The sequence below is a fragment of the Nipponia nippon genome, unplaced genomic scaffold, assembly GCF_047370975.1.
Source record: "Nipponia nippon isolate SJK-2023a ecotype South Korea unplaced genomic scaffold, ASM4737097v1 scaffold_7, whole genome shotgun sequence".
Classification (NCBI taxonomy): Eukaryota; Metazoa; Chordata; class Aves; order Pelecaniformes; family Threskiornithidae; genus Nipponia; species Nipponia nippon.
This window is the reverse complement of record NW_028262391.1, coordinates 20018165-20038316: the sequence shown is the minus strand read 5'-3', so window position 1 is coordinate 20038316 and position 20152 is coordinate 20018165. Positions and strand designations below refer to the sequence as shown.

Below are 20152 nucleotides of genomic sequence, written 5' to 3'. Positions count from 1 at the left end.
AAATGCAAGATGAAATGATAGATGCCAGGTGCACAGAGGAGCTCTGAGTGGGAGGCAGCTGATAACGTGTGGCTTGCCTGTAATTTTGTCAACACGTAGAGTTGAGGGGGAGACAGGAGTCACCCCTATGGAGATGGAAGTAAAATGAATAGCTGTGAGGCTCTTTTCCTAAAGCCGATTACGCTGAGTATTGCAGTAGTGCTCAGCCTCTGACCGCAGAGCTGTTACACCTCCAGGCACTGCTGCCTGCCTGGGAGCTGCTCTGGCAATGCTCTGTCCACTTCAGCTATCATCATATCCACCCGAAAGATGCTCGGTGACAACCTGCAGGAACTGCTTCTGCGGGGTCACCTTGTGTCCTTTTGGTAGAGGCAAGAGTGCCCCTCTAGATGAACTCCTGTTCACTGGGGCTCATTTGCTTTCCCGATGCTCCTGCTGTGGTGACTCATCTGACCCCTGAGATCAACCTTGTGCTTTGTTTTGAAACGTGAGCTCCACGGCGGAAGGGCCTGCCGGACCTGTCATTCAGCAGCAGCAAGAGGCTTTTCATACAATGGCCTCAAGGAAGAGAATTGTACAAAGCCCACGGAATTTGTGGGGGAGAGGAGGTTAGTGAAATCTTTGGTTCCTTGTCGCTGGTGGGAGACCCTGAGGAAGCACAGCAGCATTTGTGGGGCTGCCGTGCCTCTGGAATAGTTGGATGCAGTACGCTTCATGTTGGAGTCCCCAAGGGGTCAGTATTATGCACAATACCACCTCGGTAGGTCTGCCAGCTTGATTTAATGGGCTGCAATTATTTTAGAAGCTCGGAAACAGATTGCTACTTATGTAAGCAAATAATGGATTTGACCTACTTATTGTATCTGTAAGTATAAGATAGGCGTTACTGTGGATCTAAAAAATGAAGAGTCTCATGTCTCCGGACAAATTATTCAGGTCTTTGCATATAGTCACCACTAGTGTTCTAGACAGCATGTTTGTGAACCAAAGCAACAATTAAATCAAGTGAGCAAATACAGACTATTTTTCTAGAAAAATGAAGTAGGTGAGCTAAACTTACTGTTTCATTAAGCGTTTGCTCCTTCTCTGGCTTGATTTTCTTCTTTCCCATTTTCTCTGTAAATCATTTCAGATTCCACTGTTTGGGTGCAGGTAATGGATTTAGAAATCACCCAGAGCCAGGAACTCTTGCAGAGATCAGTTTCATTCAGTGTCTCGATGAGTACTGGGTCAGAAAGCCTCTGTACCGTACCTTCTCCAGCAAGTTCATGAAAGTCCAGCAGGTGATTTCCCACATCATCTCCCTCAGCTATGATAGCTAGTAATCAATAGCAGTGTAGTTCCTGTGGAGCCAGGAGTTGCATTCAGACTGGAGTATACCTTTGTTTGCATGAGCATTGCCAAATGATACCACAGAGGCCTTCGGTGCCCTTTGGGCAGCAGATAATACATGAATCAGCAGCTCGGCCCTCAAAGGCTTACTGGTATCATAGTGGTGTCCATTACATACCAAGCTCATACGACACAGGGGTCTAAGGCACGTGTCGGTGGGACTTAGCTCTTCACACATACCCAGAAGCATCCCTTTCTGAGCAGAAGAGAGATCTTTTCTTTCTGCAGGTCAACAGAAATGGTGCTGCACTTGCAGTCATCAGGCAGCACAGCCTGTAGAAAGTCAGTCAGAGAAAACGCAGAGCCCCACCATCTTCTGCGTGGTATTTGGGGAATGCGAGATGGGTAGCTACGGAGAGGGAGAGGGGGGCAGGTAGCGCAGGATGACAGCTGTATGAGAACTGGGCTCTAATAGCTGCACCGCAATGAAGATGCTGGGTGGCGGGGGCTGATGTCGCCCATCGTTCTCAGTGTGAAATGCAGTCAGTTTGTGGGTAGCTATAAGAATAGAGTGATAACAGTTAATTTACAGTAAAACAGCGAAAGCTGTTCAGGTTTCATCTCCAAGATGACAGTCGAGATACCATAAATGTTGCTTTAAAACTGAAGGGCTGTGCTCACGCTGCTGATCTGTGGCTGTTTTTCCGTACTCTGTTGTGACCATGTTTAACTCTTCAGTGCTCCGACTCTCTATAGGTTCCCGCAGCAGAGCACTAGAGCCACCAACAAACAAGCACATACACCTTGTAAATTAATTTCTCTGCAAGCATGATTCAGTAGTTCTATTTGCACACTCTTCATGTAATTCATCTAATGATGCCTGCGATTGATAAATTCCCATGCCAATTGCCTTTCTATATCTAGAATTCCTTCAGATTATATACAGTTACAAAATTTTTTATTGCTGCTATTGCATTGGCTGCAAAATCTGTTTCTCATATGCAGACTGCAGGCTAACCAAAACAGAACAAACCAGCACTTCAGCAGTATTGGTTGCGTGTGTGGGCAGCGTGAGGATCCTTCACTCAGATTCCCACTTCCCCAGTAATCCTCCCACCTCTCCCTCCTCAGAGCCTGCTTCCACTGGAACTGCTGTGACTTAGACGCATGTAATGCCATAGATCCTGGCCCCTTGTGTCTGGGGATATTAGTTCAAGGATATTTTTCTGCATGGATACTCAGAAGTCATTGCAACCTAAAAGAAGTTACTGTGAGATTTTTGTTTTCCTCCATTTGCACTCAGTTCATCAGTTTTCCTGTAAAAGGAGGATGATTCAAATTAACTTTTCTTTTCTTACTTATCCAAAATCTTTCTTTTTCTGCCTTTCCAGGGCTGTGCCGACTGACAATTACTTTAGCTTCAGTGAATAGTACAGAAAGGCTTGATTGCAAATAATTTGTAATTATTTCTCAAATACTCTCTTTTCGTTTTTTTCTTTGCCTATTCAATGTTATCTGGAAAAATCAGGGACATCAATTACTCATTCTTTAAAAGAACTAGGATGTGAAGTTCAAAATATATGAAAGCATGAGGCTGGGCATTCAGAAGGAGACTTAGTTGCTTTGTAATTTTCTGAAAGCTTTTGGAGACCTTTTCACTGTGGGAAAGGGTAATAAGCAGAGCTCAGTGTGTCAGGCGCGCGCACAGAGAAGTGAAGGGCTACGGAGGAGAAAACCTGGCAGTCAGTCTGCTCTGGAGCGTGGCAGTTTGGGAGGGACCCTCTCTGGCATACTGATACTCTAAAGTTTTTGAAATGTCCTGGCATCTCTGGGTCTGCCCTCATCTTGATAGTGCAGAGCAAAGGACCTGCAGCCCCTGCCACGCTGGGAGGAGGCTCTGGCAGCGGAGCGGTTAGTGCAGTAGGCTGGCTTTTGTGAATCCCAGGCAGGTATGGCTACCTTGGCATATACAGCGTGTAAGGAGCCGTGGTGTTGGGGCTGAGAATTTGGTTTTGTGGCCCAGATACACAGCTCTAAGCTGAATCTGGCAGCAGCATGTCTCCAGCCGTGGTGCCTATCAGGTGCAGTAGCTGTATTGTTGGATTAACGCAGAACTGAATTTAACTGCAGGGCCCAATTCTGCTCTCCATTATACTGGTGTTTAATTCTGGAATATCACTACTGAAGCCACTAGGTTTCCACTACTTTGAATTAGAGCAGAAACCAATAATATTAAAAGCTGAAAGAAGTTGTAGCCAAAATAAAGGGACCTACTGTTGAAGAAGCCTTCTTAATCATAGCCTTGAGACATCCAAGTAGCACGTCAGTATTATTTTATAAAACTATCTTTTAGTCCTTTCAGTGTAGTTTTGTCCTCTTTAAATGCCCAAATACTTTCCGGTAAAAGCTAATAGATTCAGGAGGGGGAAGAAATATGTACTGCATGAAATCATTGTGCTGAAACCACCTATTGCTTGCAAAGCTGTTTGAATGAATCAGATGGTTCTTTTATTCCATCCATGTTCTTTCCCTCTTTGCTTTCTCCTACTAGCATCTCTTAGAAAAGAAAAGGTAACCTGCAGGGAAAGGACTTGTGTCCATGAGGACAATGCTACTTTGAAAGTCAGGGTTTTTTTTTGTGACAGAGATACGTTCTCTGATGTTACTTCAACCTAGTGATGACATTGCTATAGTCATTTGTTAAGATGCATCTTTATATGTATATTTTATGGCTGTTCACAGTGTAGGAACATTTGCCTTCAAAAATTCCTTGGAGAAGAAAAGATGCATGTTCAACACTGCACGTCTCCAACAGATGCATTTAAATTTGCTTTTGTTTTCTACTGTTGCTTTCCAGTGATGGGAACCACTGTGCAAGGATTGATATAAACAAATAAAATAAAAACCTTGTGTAAAATACCTTAGAGCCTAAACTGGCAAAAGATAGATGGTGAAAAGTGGCATTAAGGGGTAAAATGACAGGCAGGGCCCTGTGGTCTGTGACAAAGAGATGAATTAAACTCAGGTCTCCTGAGTGCTAATCTTTTGCACAGTTCAGAGGACTGTGCCTTTTTAAATTCAGTTTCACTAAGAATATTCAAACTTCATCTACAGAGATAATTAAATCCAACCCAATATAAGCACTGGTGCACAAATGCACTTAAGATCATGTGCAACTTCGAACAAGCAGTTCATTTCATTAAAGCCAGTGGGGTTACACAGTCTTGAACTTACACATACGCATATAGGTTCTGTGCTACCCTAGAGCTGGATTTTCTCTGTTGAATTATGTGATGTAAATCAGAATCTGTGCATCTTTGATTCAGTATCCAGCATGTTCAGGGTTTAATTAAAGACATTCTATTTCCTTTCACTCCTGGAGGCTCTTTTTGATAGAGGTAGCCCTCAAAATACAGCAAGATTAATTCCTTCTGCGTTTAAAGTAACATTTTTAAGACATTGAAAAATTTGTAGGCCTCAAATCATTCCTTCATTTAGAAAGAAATTGAATGCTGTAGCCTCTCGTAGAAATTGAAAGGGAGGAATCCTCCTGTTACATGGGTTTTTTTTCTGTTTGTTATGGTGAACAGCACAATAAATCTGCTTGGTCTCTGAACTGCAAAAGCTGGTAAACAGCCAAAGGACAATAGAAAATGACAATATTAATTTTAGTTTTTAAACGTTTTCACTCATTCCTTATACGGTGAGCAAATAATAAAAATGAATCTGGTAACACATTTTTGTATTTCAGTCTCTCCGTAAAGAGTAAAAAAATACTTCAGAAGGATGAGATGACCAGAAGCATTCTGTATTTCCAAAATTAACTATGAAAGGCAGATTATCTGGGCATGTCTGAAAGCTATGCATAACCTTTGCGCTACAAATATCTCATTTCAAAAATGTCATGTTCTGCTTATTCAGTAGGGCTTCCATAAGGCTATTTTAAGCACCGTGCTTCTTGCTTCTAGATGAGAACTGAAGTTATTACAGCCTGCATGTTTTGTTTCACTCGCAGTTTAGTAGAGCTAGGTAATTGCTTGGTAGTAGGATGCCATTAAACATGGAGAGTTCCTGCCCAAGCAGCGTAAACTCCATGAAGTTCAGTTTTGTTTGCAGGGATCATCGTGCCTCCAGTTTATCAACTGTGGTGGTTTGGGTGGCTCTGATGCAAAAAAGGAGCTGCTAGCATAGCACCCTGAACTCCCACAGCCTCCGCAGCCGGGGCAGCTCCTGTGAGGGCAGAGGACCGTGTAGCAGTCGCTGAGCTGTCTTCCTCTGATTGCCTCTGGTCAGCTCGAACTCCTTGCAGACCTGGCGGACTCTTGCATTTGTGTGTCTCTGTAATGGAAGCACTCACAAGAGCTTTCTGGTGCACTTTGACATGGCTGTTTAAGGGAACTTGCACCTGGCAGGGAGAGAAATAGTCCTGATTTTCATTTCTTCCATTTAGCTTTGGATCGGGCCCCGTGTGCTCTGACATACGAGTGGCAAAGTCTCAAGGCAGGTTACTGGCAACAGTTGCACTAAGGAGGTAGTAATCCGTGTTGAAAAGCACTTAATTACTCCATGTTTAGAGCAGACAACATGGCAGTATGTGTATCACCAATATGTCAGCATGGTTTGCTTTTCATAGGAGTTTATGTTCCCAGCAGGCACCGAATGCTTTTTCTGCCTGATAAATGTCAAGTACTTAAAGCAATCTTGCCTGTTCCTCTCTGGAGATTGCCAAATAATCTCCTTTCATTGGCTATGGGATCTTGCCAGAGCTTCTGCATTCATGCACATTTATCCCTGCCAAATGTTGGTAACACAGGAACTGTGCAAATACTCCCTGCTCCTTTCATTAGCTTTCCACAGCTCTGTTCGGTTGCAGGATTCCTGTTTTTTTTCTCAGTTATTCTGGGCTGGAGCAGTAGTTCATGATCCATATTCCATTATCGGGTGTGCCATAGAGTTCAGCCCTTGCTATGGAGCTGTGTTTCAGACTAGAAACCTTTGTTAAATAAACATGATAAGCATCTTGCATCATAGCCTTCTTAAAGCTAATTCAGTTTGCCTCCTGAATGCCCCACTGCAGCTGAGGGGAGTTCCCAGCAGGTGTTGAGCAGTTCCTCTGTTCCCAGTCATGATAAAAAGATTCCTTTGCTATTTACCCTATCCACTTACCTGCGTATTTTTCTCTAGGAAGTCTTATAGCACCAAATGTTCTCGCTCCATGTAGCATGTAGGAGGTTCCTCTATACCTTTATGAGGTTTATAAAATTTTTAAAGCACTTAGTTTTAAATTTTAGTTTGAAAAGTCCAGTTTGTCAAGGAGGGGAAAAGATCCCAGTAACATACCACCTCCTGGAAAGAGGTGCTTTAATAAAATAAACTGTGGTAGAGGAAAAAATGCTTTTAATAGAAAATAGAAAGTAAATCTTTCACCTTGTCATGTTTTACCCTGTGTATCATACAGCAAGACTGGGTCATTTGACCTTTTTGTTGATAATGTCACCAAGATATTTTAGGCTAATGCTACGTATCATGCAATGGCAGGTGAGAATGCTGTGTATGTCACTATGGTACTTAATTTCAACCCATGCAAAAATACTTTACAAGACTAGATGGCAGAATGTCAATCATTTTTCCATGACATTTCTCATTTCCTTGTCTGTAATGTAAAACCTTGTGAATGTTGTACGTGCAAACCTCAACACCTAAGGACAGGTCTAGACCACGTGGCAGAACCTCATCAGTTGGATAAAAACTGTGAAAATGTAAGGAGGGAAGAGGCAAAATATGCTATTTCTAGCAATTTGTTTGAAAACACAGTACTCTTAACCACTTCTAGCTATTTTTAGATAAAAATATCAGTTAACGCTAGCCTTGAATGACCTCCAGCACAAGAGTATCTTTTGATTACTTTGTCCATCATTAACATCTCTCCAGATAAAGAGATAGAAGAGTGGGGATATGGCTATGAGACAGAGCACATTCTCCATGTGACACCTGTGGCACAGGCGATGTAGAAGACAGCATAGGGGACAGAGGTCTGAGGAAGGCAGAGGAGCGGGAAACATTTGTATCTCAGGTATCCATTAAGGATGGTAGCTTGATGCACAGGGAACTGAAGACTGCGAGAAGCCTCTGTATACAAAATACGCAATTTTCAAATGCAGCAAAGTCTCTAATTCTTTAGCCAGTCTAAAGTAGAGTTCAGGTCCTGGGCAACATGTTCAGAAATGATCAGGCAGTTTGTGCCAGTCTCGTTGACTGTCTCTTCATTTTAATGACGCTGATCTGAAGAAGATTGCTTTTGCCAGGGCTGTAAATCAGATTAACAGAGGTGTGGAGAGAGGACTGAGATATAGTATAAACTGAGTTTATGTCAGTAGAATGTATATGAATGTAATATACAAATAACAGACTAAACAGAAAGGAAATAGTGATTTAGCTGGAAGCAGAGCAAGAAAAATCTGCTAGTATTGTCAAATGCATCAGGAGTAATATTTTCTGCAAAGCCCAAATGATTCTGGTAGCCTACATCTCATTCCCAAAAGTCTATCCTAATACATTCAAGAAAATTCATAGAATCATAGAACACGAGGTTGGAAGGGACCTCAAGGATCATCTGTTCCAACCTTTCTAGGCAAAAGCACAGTCTAGCCAAGATGGCCCAGCACCCTGTCCAGCTGAATCTTAAAAGTGTCCAATGTTGGGGAATCCACCACTTCCCTGGGGAGATTATTCCAATGGCCGATTATTCTTCTTGTGAAAAATGTTCCTCTTGTGTGCCATCGGAGTCTCCACAGCAATAACTTGTACTCATTACCCCTCGTCTTTTCCATGTGACTCCTTGTAAACAGGGAGTCTCCATCTTCTTTGCAGCCACCCTTTAAATACTGGAACATGGTGATAAGGTCTCCCCTAAGCCTTCTTTTCTCAAGGCTGAACAAATGCAGTTCTCAGCCTTTCCTCATATGACAGGTTTCCCAGTCCTTTGATCATCTTGGTGGACCTTCTCTGGACACTCTGCAGCCCGTCCACATCTTTTTTGCATAGCGAGGACCAAAACTGAACACGGTGTTCCAGGTGTGGCCTGACAAGCACTGAGTAGAGTGGGATAATGACTTTTTTATCTCTGCTGGCAATGCCCTTGTTGATGCAACCCAGCATCCTGTTGGCTTTCTTTGCTGCAGCAGCACACTTCGCTCATATTGAGCTTGTTGTCCACCAAGACCCCCAGGTCCCTTTCCACAGAGCTGCTCCCCAGCTGAGTAGATCCCACCCTATGCTGCACTCCTGGATTGTGTTTTCCCAGGTGCAAGACCTTACACTTGTCCTTGTTGAACTTCATCAAGTTCTTGTTAGCCTGCTCTTCCAGCCTATCCGGGTATTCCTGCAGGCTGGCTCTCCATTCCAGAGTGTCCACTTCCCCGCTCAGTTTGGTATCATTGGCAAACCTCATCAGGAAGTGATGAAGGAAGGAACTGCACTTGATCCTATCATCCAGATCACTTATGAAGATAATAAACGTAATTCGGCCCAATATTAATCCCTGTGGGACCCCACTTGTGACAGGTTGCCAGTTCGAAAAGGAGCTATTTACCACCACCCTCTGGGTGTGGCCTGTCAGCCAGTTCCCCACCCACCGCACAGACCGCTTAGCTAGACTGTAACGCATCTGCTTCTCTAGGAGGAGGCTGTGGGAAACCGTATTGAAAGCCTTGGAGAAATCCAGGTAGACAATGTCCACCACTCACCCCACATCAACCGAGCAGGTTACTTTGTCATAGAAGGTGATCAGGTTTGTCAAGCATGATTTGCCCTTGGTGAATCCGTGCTGACTTTTCCCAATCATATGCTTCATTTCACTTGTGATAGCCCCCAGGACGATTCGTTCCATAACTTTCCCAGGGACTGAAAGGGGGGTCTATAATTTCCTGGATCCTCCTTTAAGACCTTCTTGTAGATGGGGCTGACGTTAGCCTTCTTCCGGTCTTCCGGGATGTCCCCCAGTCTGCATGACTTCTCAAAGATTATGGAGAGTGGCCTCACAATGACATCAGCCAGCTCTCTTAAGACCCTCAGGTGGTTAACGTCAGGGCCCACTGATTTGTAGAGGTCAAGCTCCTGTAATAGTTCACATACCAACTCTTCCTTCACTGACAGTGCGTCTGTGTTTGCATCAACCTGGATTTTTGTTCCCAAGGCCTGGGGCCCAACAGTGCTGGTAAAGACAGAGGTGAATGAAGTGCTGAGAACCTCTGCCTTTTCAGCGTTGTTGGTGACTAATTGACCTCTCCTATTTAACAGCGGGCCAATATTTTCCTTCTGTTTCTGCTTGTTCTTTACATACCTGAAGAACCCTTTCTTGTAGTTTGTGATATCTCTGGCCAATTTCAATTCAATCTGAGTTTTGCTTTTCTAACTGCATCTCTGCACACCCTGGCAATGCCCTTCTTCTCAGTGGGTATTTGTTTGCTTTTCCATCTCTGATACGCTTCTCTTTTGGTTTTGAGCAGACTCAGAAGCCTGCAGTTAAGCCAAGGGGCTCTCTTGCTCTGCCTACTTCCCTTACCTTTAAAGGGGATGAACGGTTTCTGTGCTTCCAGGAGCGTCCTTGAAAAACTCCCAGCACTAGCTAGCTCCTTTATCCTCCATGGAAGCTTCCCACAGAATCCCTCCCAACTGAGCTCTGAGTGAGCTGAAGTTTGGTCTTCTAAAATCTAAAACCTTTTTCTTGGTACTAGCCTTCAGCGTGCTCAGCAGGATCCCAAACTCCACAATATTGTGATCACTGCAGCCAAGGCTATCACTAACCGAGATATTACAAAGCAGGTTTTCTTGGTTTGTGAGTAGCAAGTCTGGCACTGCCTCATTCCTGGTTGGCACATCTAACATTTGTATGAGGAAGCAGTCCTCTATGCATTCCAGGAACTTGACGGATGACACGTGAGCTGCTGTATTGTTCTTCCAACAAATGTCTGGGTAGTTGAAGTCACCCATAAGAACCAGATTCTGTTGACCTGAAGCTTGCTTAAGTGGCCCAAATATTGCTTTGTTGGCCTTATTGTCTTGGTTTGGAGGTTAGTAGCAGATGCCTACTGTAAGATCCCCCTTGGAGACAACCCCTCTGATCTTGACCCAGCAGCATTCAATAGGGCTTCCACAATTGCCTTACTTGACTTCTATACGTTCAAGGTTCTCCTTAACATAGAGCACAACTCCTCCTCCTCTTCTTCCCTGCCTTTCTTTATGAAACAGGCCATAGCCATCCATCACAATCCTCCAGTCATGTGAGTTGTCCCACCATGTTTCAGTTATTCCTATGATATCATAACTTTCTGACTGGACATGGAGCTCCTGTTTGTTCCCCAGGCTGCGTGCGTTGGTATACACACACTTGAGGTGGTTGGTCTTCTGGTTTTCATCTTAGGAGGCAGCTAAGGAACATTTGTTGCTGCTCTGGTTGGCCTGGCTTATTCCCCAGTTGGTTGCAATGGTGTGAGCATTGCCACTTTGGACCCCGCCCCCCGAGTCCTTCAGTTTAAAGCCCACCTCACCAAGTTGGCCAGCCTGCTGCCAAAGATTCCCTTCCCTCTTCTAGGTGGGTGGATCCCATCCCTCCCTAACAGGCTATAATCATCAAAGAATGGCCCATTGTCATAAAAGCCAAAACCCTCACGACGGCACCGGCCACAAAGCCAGAAGTTGATTTGCATTATACATCTATTTCTAGCTGCACCCTTTCCTTTGGCTACACCAAAAATTAATTTGGGTTAATTAAAAAGACAAATTTAAGGTGCATTAGGATATATCCACATCGTGAAAAACTATTAAGCTACCAAATACTCTTATCTGTGGTAGCTTTTGTGTATCCCTAGCCTGCTACAAAGTGGAACGCATTAATTGGAACCATCATGAAAGCATAATATAATTTTTTGAGTAGTTTTGTTTGTTTTTTTTTAAATTCTGGCAAGGTTTCTTTTTCTGTTTGATTTGTTGTACCTTAGTTATGTGTTAAGCTGAAACAAATGCTGTCAATGAAGAGTGGTCTCATTACTTCATATATGTGCACATGCATACGTTCACAGCTCCTTATTCCTAAACAAAACTGGAATCTTGTTTAACATCTGCCTTTATTGCTATGTCTTGTAAGAAACGAAGAGAGGTTATTTAGCAGATCAAAGCAGAAGTGTGACGACGTGATAACACTATGTTTGAATCCTCCTCTGATACTGACCAAATCATGTTAGTAAGATGCTGTAATGCAGGCGTCTTTCAGCCCTGAGCCGGTGTCCTCGCAGACTGTCAAAATACTGTCTTTCAGCTGGCAGAGCAGTGCCTCGCTGCTGGCTTTAGTAATACGTTTGAGGCTGTTCCTAAAAGAGGGATTTTAACTCCGTGAGCACTGGCTGCTTGGTTTGACGTTAGACATTTGCTGGCTGTTTTCTGAGGGACCAGCAGAAAGTGTCTGGAAATTTCTCTGAGCACTGCTTTTGCAGTGGCAGATCTGTAGCAGTGAATTGCGAGGAGCAGCAAAGTTTGGTAAGACAGGAAAGCTGCCGTTCTAAGCTGGCCTGTAGTTTAGGATTTGTTTTAAATTGGGAAACTTACCAATGAGGTATCAAGGCTTTCAATGCAAGAACTATTTACCCTATAGGAATACAAATTATGTTTAGGGTATGTGGTAAATTTTGTTTCTGAATAAGTTTGTTGAGTCCTCTTCGGATAAAACCTGACTTCACCCAAACATTTAATAAGGCATTTTATGAACCCCAACATTTAATGAGATGTTTTATTAACTATTTATGCAAAGTGAACAAAATGCAATTTCCATGAGTTTCTTTATTGTTTAATTCATAAAGGATAATTTCTAAGAAACCCTTGACCTCTCATTTCAAACGAATTTCATCACAGTGTTTTGATTTATAATTTCAAAGACAAAATGGTCTACTGTTTCTAGAAGTAACCTGTTTGGGAAGGATCTGAATCTGTGAGATACTTTGTTCCCCCTTGGCTTTGCTGAAGTCTCGTTAATTCATAGGATAGGGTCCAGATAAATGATTGCGATTATCCCAACACCAAATTTTACCGTATTTGTATATGAGTGTTTTCTTTCTCAGTCAGTGCTGAGAGAATTGTTGTGCTTTATGGAAGAAGTTACTATAAATAAAACATCTTGATTCATCACTATGTCACTGCAGAGTTATATCACTGTCATTCCAGTATGAATGTCCAGGATCTTAACTGTTCTCTTGCAGCCATAAGGAGTTCATTTGGATACTTAGTTTATGTCTTTGGCAACTCTTTGGGTCTTTAAAATCCCACAGTGGTATTTGAAAAGCATAATATTTAAAAATGGAAAGTCCTCTGTTGAAAGAGTTTGGGAGAGAACAGATGTCTTGGAGAAAGGGAAGTGCTCACTGGCTACTTAATGCTGGAGTGTCAGAGCATTCTGGCGGAAGATTAGGAGTGTTTTGAATAGGGTGTTATTTTTATAGTGTTCTACTGATTAATACCAGAGAAAACCAGCAACGGGCTGGTCCCAGGAAACCCATTCCAGAATTATGACACTGTAAGAGATCCTATGGTTGACAAAGTGTGTTACATACTCCTGATGAATTTATATTTTGTTCCATTTTCAGTGTCAGCCAAACCAAGACCTCACAGTGATGAATACACAAAGAAGATTCCACCTCCTAAGCCAAAACGAAATCCAAACACTCAACTAAGCACATCTTTTGATGAAACGTATATCAAAAAGCATGGCCCTATGAAGACAACACTCACTAGGGATGCCTCTTTATCGCAGGTCAGCAGTCCTGCCCCAGACACAGAGGAAGAAGAGCCTGTTTATATTGAAATGGTTGGGAATATTCTCAGAGACTTCAAAAAAGACGAGGATGACCAAAGCGAAGCAGTCTATGAGGAGATGAAATACCCTATATTTGATGATGTAGGCCAAGATTCAAAATGTCAATGTGAATATGACCATCACACTTGTTCTTCTCAGTGTGCTACTCCCACAGTGCCTGACCTAGATTTCACCAAGTCTTCAGTGCCATCTACTCCCAAGGGCTTGCTGTGTGATATACCCCCACCATTTCCAAATCTGCTTTCTCACAGACCTCCACTGCTGGTGTTCCCACCGGCACCAGTGCAGTGTTCCCCGAATTCTGACGAGTCTCCTCTAACTCCACTAGAGGTCACAAAGCTTCCTGTTCTAGAAAATGTGTCTTACATCAAACAGCAAGCTGGAGCTTCTCCATCTTCACTGCCACCTCATACACCAGGCCATCAAAAACTGGAGAAAGACCAGACAGTATCTCATGGAACTAGCACCCCTGGGCACACCTCCTCACCTCCTCATCCTTCTACCTTATACAGAACACAGTCTCCACATGGTTATCCTAAAAGTCACTCTGCCTCACCTTCTCCTGTCAGTATGGGTAGGTCTCTTACCCCTTTAAGCCTCAAAAGACCTCCACCTTATGACTCTGTACATTCAGGAAGTCTCTCAAGAAGCTCTCCATCAGTGCCTCATTCTACAGCCAGAAACACGTTGCAAGAAGGAGGAAAGATGGTAAATGCCTCAGTCAGTACCTACGGGTCATCATCTCAGAGTGGTTCCCGTTCTCGGACACCCACCAGTCCTCTGGAGGAACTAACCAGCCTCTTTACCTCAGGACGAAGTCTCCTGAGGAAGTCCTCCAGTGGCAGAAGATCTAAGGAACCTGCAGAAAGTAAGTTCTTGATGTAATTTTTCCTCGTTCTTCCTTGTATAAAAATATCTTTCACTATATTTTACTAAATCGAACGCTTGCAAAAACCAAACACCTCAGAAGTCTGAATTCCTTACATAAATGGCTTGTAATAGGAAGAAAAGTGATTATTGTTAGAATTGCTTTATTCTTCATATTGTTATATTTTTAAGATTTTTAAGTATGCATACTGCACTACAGAAGTACAATTCATGGCTTGGTCTTGCAAAAGGAGTCAGTTTTCATTAACTTTTCTACAGTTGTAAGGGTCCCATATGAGTTGGGATCTTCCCACGATGTCACATCCTTCCTTTCTTGATGGATGCTAAGACACAGTAATTGTCCAAGCAGCTTGTAGCAAAATAACCAAACAGTAGTTGTTTTTTGGCAAAGATCCCTTGATCGCCCTTAACTTGGCCAGTGATCACAGTGTGTGATGGCAACCAGAGGTACCAGCTTAAACCATCCCTCTCCTTCCCGCTGCTTTCCTCCGTACTGTGCCACAGAGTATCTCGTTCAGCTGTGCTAGTGTGACTGGTTGGGAGGCCATACTGTGAATCGATCTGAAAACCAACATGACCTGTAACGCATTACCCACACACAGAGGAAAGCACAGGAGGAAGTTGTGCAGGAAAACCTTAAGCCAATATTGACTTTTCATATGCTGTATCATAAAATCGTTGTCCCATATGCATTCAGGTTTACACAACGTACACCTATTTCTGAGCTAGTGAAATATGGAAACTCCTAATGAAATCAGCAGGAGTCACAGGTGTGAGTAAAAGCAGAACCTGGCACCAGTATTTCTGTTGCAAAAACGTTCCCATTCAGTTCTGCCAAAGACAACGTCTTGCAGTGGAAGGTAGCCATAACACCTTTTGTCAGAGTGCAAAGCGGGCTCAGTACGCTTGCTCCTCCAACTTCAGTAAAATCAGTTTATGACTTTGAATTCTTGACACCCGCCTAATGGAAGAGCTCTCTTTGGAGAACAGCTGATCTTATGTTTATGTAAGTCCTATATTATACCTAGTTGGCAGCTGTAACGTACTAAATACAATGTGATAAACTACGCTGGTTTATACCTGATGAAGGAAGGTGTTCTGATTTCCAGGCTACCATATCACTACAGAAGAGAAGTGAATTCTGCACTGCCTTTCTGGTTGTGTTTGCGCTGCTCTGTTACATTACTCATCGCAGCGTGGTCACATCACTTTGGGGCACGCTCAGGGGGCTCACAAGAACACCCCCTCTGGGTTTCCATGGGCAGAGGTTGCCTGCTTCGCACCTCTGCAGCTGAGTGAGTACATACAAATGTGTAAGTATGGAGAGGCTTGGTGGCAATGTTTGGGTTGGCATACAAAGCATTCCTCCTGACTCGTGGACTCCACTGCCCCAACCTCAGCAGTTTTATTCTTATTTATCTCTGTGCAAATCAGGAATAATGACTCTGAAATCAGAAGGTGGGGGTGAGAATGGAGTTAGCAGGGTACTGAGAATATGAGTTGGTGCAGCAGTTTGCTTAATTTGGCTTCAAAATTTTTGTGGCCTGTAATCATAAATGCTATTTTATGAAAGCCTTAGCTCCATGATTCAGTAGGGTTTCACTAAGTGATTACAGTAATAAAAATACAATAACACTGGATTTGTGTGCTGGATGGAAGCAAGTTTGTACCTAAAAGGCAAAACGATTCTTGTAATTGGGAACAATTACGAGGGATGTGATGTGACATTTATAAATAATTGCAGTGAAGTGGTAGGGAGATTTTGGCAAAGTGCAGACAATATTGAACATTATTAAACATGTTTCTTATTCGTAAGTGAGCAGAAATCCCCTGTAAACCCCATGCTACAGCAGATCTACCTGGTGAGCTTCGTAAGTTGGACAGTTTAATGCTCACTGATGCAGGCCAAAGTACCAGGTTTGGAACCTGTAGAAATTCCTGCAGAGACTGTGGCAAGTCCTGGGAAATTTCAGCAAATCTGTGCTGCTGTCTCATACCTACCTCCAGAAAGATATTCTCTATATTCCACTTGACTGATATTGAATGCAGACCTTTCAAGGGACTTTTCACTGATAAATTTAAAATAAATCTTGCCCTGCAGATCTGTACCAAGAACAGCTTTCTTCTTGGCCTCTCAAGGAGCATTCTGCTTGCTCCTTAGGAAATAGAAATGTGCTCCTTATTGGTCATTAACAGTAAGACGAGAGAGATATGAAACAGAAACTGTGTTCATTTACTTTAAGAACAAAACATTCATGTTATAAATAGACTCCAGTGGTGAAAAGACTCTGGAGTGCAGCTGTGTAGAGTAAATGAACAGACTGTTCATCTAATCCGATTGTAATTTGTCTGGTATTTACAGTATGACTTAATCCTGTGGGAGTACTGCACGGAGCAAGAACCAGGTTTGTGCTCTGATATTACAGAGGTAGAAGACACCCTAAGATTTATAGAAAACACGTACCAGTCTAGCATTTTATGTTTTGCGATTCTACATTAAAATGATCCACCATAAAGAATCTAAATTGTGTGATCTGAACGTAGAATTTGACCAGACTGTCACATTTATATGCCGTGATTATACATAGTGATAGATAGTGCAGACTAATCATACGATCTGTTAAAGAAATCTGGCTCCTGCAAATCACACTGGAAGCCTAAGGCACTCATGCAGTTCTGGATTTTTTTCCTTAAAGCTATGGGAGAACAAATGCATAGCATAGGACAAATTGGGACTGCCATGGTTTTATAGTTGTCACTTAAGTGTAATTTGCTCTCAGCATATAGACGGATTTCCAGAATCTAGAGGATAATAAACACACTCACAAAAAAACAACTTACATGACTCCTACGAAATCATGCTAGGAAACTAAGAATATTTGCTTCTAAAATATAAAATTATTCTGAGCACATCTCAAGCAACTTTCTCATTGAATCCTCCAAGACTCAGCCCTCTGTGACTTGTCTGAAGCTCTCACTGCCATATGCTAGTCAAAAAAAAAAAAATAGCACAATACTAAATTTTGTATTCAGCTGAGTGTATTTGGAAAATATTGCAGCAGTTACAGAGAAAATTCTCTCTCATTTTTATTGTTATTACTGCAACTGACTTTGTGGAAATTTGGCATCTGAGTCCAAATTCAGAATGTATTTGCTGGCTTTTAATTTGTGGCATTTTTGAGTGGGTTTCTTTTTGAGGAGGGGAACTGCACAAATCTTATTTCCAGTCGACGGTTTTAATACACAAGCGAAGCTACCCTTGTAGCCTTTCTGTATTATTTTCTTTACTCTTCTGCCATTTTTCCTTTTTTATCCCCCTCCATTTTATTCCTGTAGAGTTCACTGGAATTGCATTAGTGGGAAATCGGGATAAATCAGTGATACGAAGGAGACTGTCACCTCAGGGCCACATTTTCTGAGGATACGAGCTTCCGCTGAAGCCCCAGACATGTTGCTGAATGCACTGAGCATCCACTGGCTGCAGCTGTGATGTGTGTATCTGGATTTTATAAGCAGCTCACTTGTGCTGTGTTCTTCTAAAAATCCTCTTGTGCGCTGTTAGTATCTTAAGTATGCATTACAGCACAATTATGAAGGTGGAGAGAAAAGAACAAAGAAACATAAATTGTAAGGCCAAATCAGAAATGAAAAAATTGGTGGAAAATGGTCACAAAGAGAGGCAGAAAGATGGAGAGAACCCCTATGGAAAACTGAAGAAAGATGTAGAGCATGAAAAATGTCAAAGAGTGGAAAAGATAGATATTATTAATTGTCACTGACTGTTCTTTAACTCTTCCTGCTTTTGTGTGGGATACCATGGTAGTGTGCCCTAACCGTTGGCAGACCGCTGTGAAATATAACGTCAGTCCTCAGAGGTCAGAGGGGAACTATTTAAAGGGTACCAACACTGCCTGGTTTCCTTGGGCTGCTGCAGTGTGTCCTTTTCTAATGCAGTTGGAAGGTGCTTAAGTACGACCGCGCAATCCAGCTGTGTTGAGTGACACTTTCCCTTTGCTTTTAGCATATGCACGGCGTGTCTGTGTTAGCCATGTCCTTCAGTAAAGAGGGAATTACAGAGGGAGAGAGGGAAGGAATGGTCGTCAGATCTGCAGCTGTATTTGCTGCCTCTGTCTTTTCTGCACCATAGAAACATGCTGTACTCCATGACAATATAGAACTGAAGTCATGTAACTGCACTCACTTCAAGGCAGCACGTTTTTTCTGGGTGAAATGGTCCTGTAAACCCTTGCCAGCACCAGCCCTTTCTGTTTGTGTATTGGTTGTTTCCATTTGTTAAGGCTTCAGTTTCTTCATAATTTCCTGGGAACTTCAGGCCTGTTTTGAGCAAGTATTGCAAATATTCACCCTAATGAACTGCACAACATAATAGTTACCTCTACTGTGTGCCCTGACTCTGTGCACAAGCTGTGAGATCAGGACATGCGATACACAGCAGCTCATTGCTCTTTTCCTTAGCTGCTCTGCAGGGTTTCATAGCTGCCTTGGCTTTTGCCTACGGAGAGCTTCACTCTTCAGCTTCTAGTCACATATAGGGAGGAAATTTGTGAACGTGCTACTTTGAAAATTCAGTTAAAGGGATTCAAAATTGGGATAATTATTAACATTTCCTGTTCCTGGCTGGTACCCACTGCATTAGGAATGTAAAACATTTTATTATAAGCTGTCAAATAGTGTGGGGAGGGGAGGGGTGCAGAAGTGGCTCAACTTGTTAAAAAGGAGCTTGTGCTGATTTCAGGCAGCTGGGACCCTCCCATGAAGAAATTGTGCAGTTAGAGTGGAAATTTCTGCTCTTTTTTTTTCTTTCTTTCTTTTCTTTTTTTTTCTTTTTTTTTTCTTTCTTTTTTCTTTCTTTTTTTTTTTTTCTTTTTTCTTTTTAGGCTGGTGCTTTCCAGGGAGCTAGAAAGCAGCTTTGGGTTCCCTGTTAGATAAACAGTATGTTGGAAAAGAGAGTTTGGGAAATAAGTCAAGTGAAAATTCACCCCACATGGGTCTGTTTGGCTGTTTAACCTCCACCTCTGTGCATTAAACACAGGATGAGGGACATAGACACGGCAGGATTTCAGCTTATATTTCTAATGGACCTAGGGTGAAAAATGTTGGCCTAAGCAGAGTGGACTTGGTATGCCGTTGAACTGTGCATACCTTCTCATTTGGATACCTGCTCAGCCTCTGGTATTCTGAAGAGGAAGAGCTTGCCTGCAAGCCTAGGCTGGCCATAAAAAGTATTCTAGCTACTCCACTACATACCATTGCTCAACTGCTGCATAGCTGAGAGTCAGTACCGGAGAGTGAAATTTGGAAGCCTATGACATTTCTAACCTCTAGGTTAATATATTTTCTGTAGTTTTAGCGTATGAACGCTATGTTCAGTCTAATAAGACAGCTACAGCTTTAAAGAAATAATACTGCGTAACTGAAGTTGCTCCTGAACCTCTGAGCCAGAGGTGTATTGGCTTCTCTGTCACAGGTGAAGCAGCTGTTTCACTATAAGTTAGCTTTTCTAGTCTGATGACCCATGATATGTATGAGATTAGACGAGGTGATCACAGCAGTCACGTCTTGTTTGACAGTCCTGAAAGCAGATCTGAAAGAAAAGACTTAGAGGAGGGAGCAGGGGAAAGTGCCAGAGGAAAAGCAATAGAAGGTAAGAGAACACCAGCTTTGAAGAAAATGACACTCGTTCACCACTGGAAGGATATGGTCTTACCACAGTTAATTGCATTTAGTTAAAGCCTGAAGGAGGCTCTGTCCTTGCCTGTCAATTACTATCTGTCGAGATATAAGCAAGCTAAGGAGTTGCGGCATCAAAAGTACTTTCTTCAAGTGCTCACTTGTGAGTGCGTGTTCAGGGCAGGCAAGAGCTGTGTACACCTGCACGCACAAAGGTCATGAGGTGTCTGCTGGTGTCAGTTGGGTCTCTCAAACTCTGCCCTTCGCTGAGGGACGTGCCTGTGCAGGTGAGTGTGCCATGCTGTGAGACAGAACTGAAAATGACTGAAGTGTAAACATGGGGATGACCAAATGTGGTCAGCATCCTTCAGGAGCCAA

At 42.7% G+C, this 20152-nt stretch overlaps 1 protein-coding gene across 5 annotated transcripts in view; it reads left to right on the top strand.

Annotated features, from left to right (window-relative positions):
- The window catches only part of NYAP2 (neuronal tyrosine-phosphorylated phosphoinositide-3-kinase adaptor 2), a 181565-nt gene that overhangs the window by 109235 nt on the left and 52178 nt on the right, over window positions 1-20152 (top strand). For all 5 annotated transcript variants that reach the window (XM_087740700.1, XM_087740701.1, XM_087740702.1 and 2 more), the window contains one exon: window positions 12966-14063. In XM_087740700.1, the coding sequence (XP_087596826.1) occupies window positions 12966-14063 (1098 nt within the window). The remainder of the gene's footprint in view (window positions 1-12965; window positions 14064-20152) is intronic.